Source organism: Melozone crissalis, unplaced genomic scaffold (genome assembly GCF_028551555.1).
Source record: "Melozone crissalis strain CALT ecotype California unplaced genomic scaffold, PUWL_Pcris_2 ptg000231l_1, whole genome shotgun sequence".
NCBI classification, from domain to species: Eukaryota; Metazoa; Chordata; class Aves; order Passeriformes; family Passerellidae; genus Melozone; species Melozone crissalis.
The window spans coordinates 3,407,349-3,410,385 of NW_026535993.1; the positions used below are offsets into that span (position 1 = coordinate 3,407,349).

General features: G+C 51.5%; 1 protein-coding gene across 1 annotated transcript; it reads left to right on the plus strand.

Annotated features, from left to right (window-relative positions):
• LOC128949449 (olfactory receptor 49-like) lies at nucleotides 1-941 on the plus strand. The gene is given in 2 exon segments (XM_054294308.1): nucleotides 1-244; nucleotides 247-941. Coding segments are annotated over 2 exon segments (939 nt in total).
• The last annotated feature ends 2,096 nt before the right edge of the window (nucleotides 942-3,037 follow it).

Below are 3,037 nucleotides of genomic sequence, written 5' to 3' on the forward strand. Positions count from 1 at the left end.
ATGGGACCAGAAAATGAAACAGCAGTTACTGAGTTCATCCTAGAGGGTTTTCCAGAGCTGGATCCAAGGCTGCAGGTATTTTTCTCTCTGGTCCTTCTGCTCATGTACCTGACAACAGTGATGGGGAATGCAACCATCATTTTCCTCGTGTGTGTGGATCACCACCTGCAAACCCCCATGTACTTTTTCATCAGCAACCTGGCTTTCCTGGAAATCTGGTTTACATCCTCCACAAGCATCAAACTGTGATGCTGAGTTCTGGTCAGAACACTCTCTCACTAAGCAGCTGCTTTGCCCAAAACTATTTCTATTTTGCTATGGGCTGCACAGAGTTCATGCTGCTCGTTATCGTGTCCTTTGACCACTATGTTGCCATCTGCCAACCTTCGCTCTATGCTGCCATCATGAAGCCTCAGCTCTGTGTCCGCCTGGTTGTTGCTGCTTGGATCCTCAGCTTTGCCCTGCTGAGCTACCGGCTGCTCTTCCTCTCTGAGCTGTCCTTCTGTGGCTCCAAGATCCCCCATTTCTTTTGTGACAACTCCCCCTTGTTCAAACTGTCCTGCTCTGACACCAGCCTGCTCTGGAAAATAGACTCTGTCTTCATATCCTGTGTTGTGCTGGGTTCCTTGTGTTTGACTCTGGCATTTTACATCTGCATCCTTTTCTGTGTTCTGCATCTTCCAGCAGCCTCTGGGAGGAAGAAAGCTTTGACTGCGTGTTCTTCCCATCTCATCACCTTATCCATTGCCTACGGGAGCTGCATTGCTCTCTACACATGTCCTGCAGAATCTGTTTCCTTGAGCACCAACAGAATTGTAGCTCTGCTGAATACAGTCCTGTACCCATTCTTAAACCCATTCATCTACAGCCTTCGGAACAAACCTGTGATCCTGGCCCTGAGCAAATCCATTGCAAGGGCAAGAACAAAGCTTTTCCCCTAACCATGGTGCATTTCTGGAAAGCCATCCCAAGAATCTGGTGTCATCTGTTACACAATAGCAGTGCCTGTGAGTGCAGCCTCCAAACAGGGCTGCCTCAGGTCAAGAGATAAGAGACTCATCTGCACACCCAGACATGGCACCGACAATGGCAAGAGGAGAAACTCAGTTCATTCTCAGCCCTGGCTGCTCCCAGGACCATTTACTGGAGAGCCACCAGCTCATTCAGGGCCAATCTGCTTAACAGAGAAGAGTTCAGAAGAACAGTGGCAAGTGACAATCCAAATTACAGCTCCTGGGCGAAGGACACCTTGTCCAGCTCCTTCCCTGGGAGAGCCAGCAGCCCCAGTGTCTAGGTTTGGAATCGCAAAGTCACTGAGAGCAGTGGGGAAGACTGGGGGGAATTGGAAAGGGACCGGGAATGAACTCAGGTGTATTGGGAGGGACTGGTCTGTACTGGGAGGGACAGGAGAGGGTGCATTGGCTGCTCCCGCCTCCACCGCCTCCCATTTGCCGAGGCTCCCGCCCATCACAGCCTGCAGCCATTCAGCGCCAGAGGCCGGGGCCTCGAGAGGGGTGCCTAGGGTAGGCGCCGTATTTTCTGGTTTTGCCTACAACGCCCATCATGCCCCGCGGGCCGATTGAGCCCAATTGCAGCCAAAACAACAACGCCCGTCATGCCCCGCGCTCCACAGAACCTCCAGGATCCCACAGTGCCCCCTCAGCGCCCATTCGGGACTCCCATAAGCACCCCCGAACCCCTGAGTGCTCCCACCCCCACAGATGGCCGGTACAGCCACTTCTGGGAATTCATCTCCTCTCGTCCCCCGTGGCCCCAGAGCCCCTCAGAACACAGTCCCGCGCCTAAAACTCCGGCCGCGACCCGGGCCCTAAAGAGCCTGGTTGGAGCTCTCCGAGCTCCTCCCAAGGTCTCCTGTGCCGTTTACGTTCCCCCAGAGGATCTCAAGTCGGGGCACGGACGCAAAGGTGTCCCCCAAGAGCCGTCCCGGACTCCCAAACATTTCGTTCCAACCACTTCGTGGACTACAGCTCCCATCATGCTCCGCGGTGAATGTCCAGCGCTATTGCAGCCGGGACTTCATCTCCTCTCATGCCCCGCGCCACACCGAGGGCCATTGCAGCTGCGCCCAGAACTCCCGTGATGCTCCGCGGCTCCGTTAAACCGAATGATACCCGCGCTTACAACTCCCATTACCCCCCGCACCCCAGAGAGCCCCGTCCGAGCCCCCCAAGGGCCCGCCCGGACCCCGAAGGGCCCCAAATTCCCCTCCCTGACCTCCAAGGGTCCCCCTGGACCCCCAAGTGCTGCCCCGGACCCTGAACTGTCCCTCAGAATCCCTGAGTGCCCCTCCAAGTGCCCACCCGGCTTCCCCAAGTGTCCTCCCGACCCTCAAGTTCTCTCTGAATTCCCTCCCCAGACCCAAAACTGCCCCAAATGTGCCCCAGAAATGTCTCCGGGAACCTCGAAGTGCACGGCCCCCCCAACCCTGTCTGAGAAAAAGATGATAAAAAAGATGACAAAAAGACTACAAATATACCTAATTAACGTAAAGAGAAAGAAATAAATAGCCAATAGAAATTAATTAATTAATTCATGAAGGGAATTGTGTTACTTAGAACCAATGATGAATAATTTTCTTGGTTGCTAGAAATGTATCCAGTTTTAATATATATATACAAATTAGGTAATAAAAATATTGTATAAGACTATCCTAAACTAAAATAATATAATTATAATTTTGTCATTAATAAATTTTATTTATAAGGTAAAATGCTAAAATTTTTCTTTTTTTTTGGGGTGTCAGTCCCAGGTGGGTGTTGTCAGACATGGTGAGGCTGGGGTAGAGGAGCCGATTGTCCAAACAGGCTCAGCCTGCAAGGGGCTCATTCTTCTCCATGCCCAGACATCCTAAGGAGACATTCAGCATCCAGATCACTTGGGGAATGCCTCTATCCCCTCTTCTCATAACTAAAAAATAAAAAAATACTGATGTGATTAAAAAAACAAAAATCATGAGGTGCATTTTGACATCTTCCTCCTGAAGACAACTCCAAACTGACTCCAATCACTGCACAAG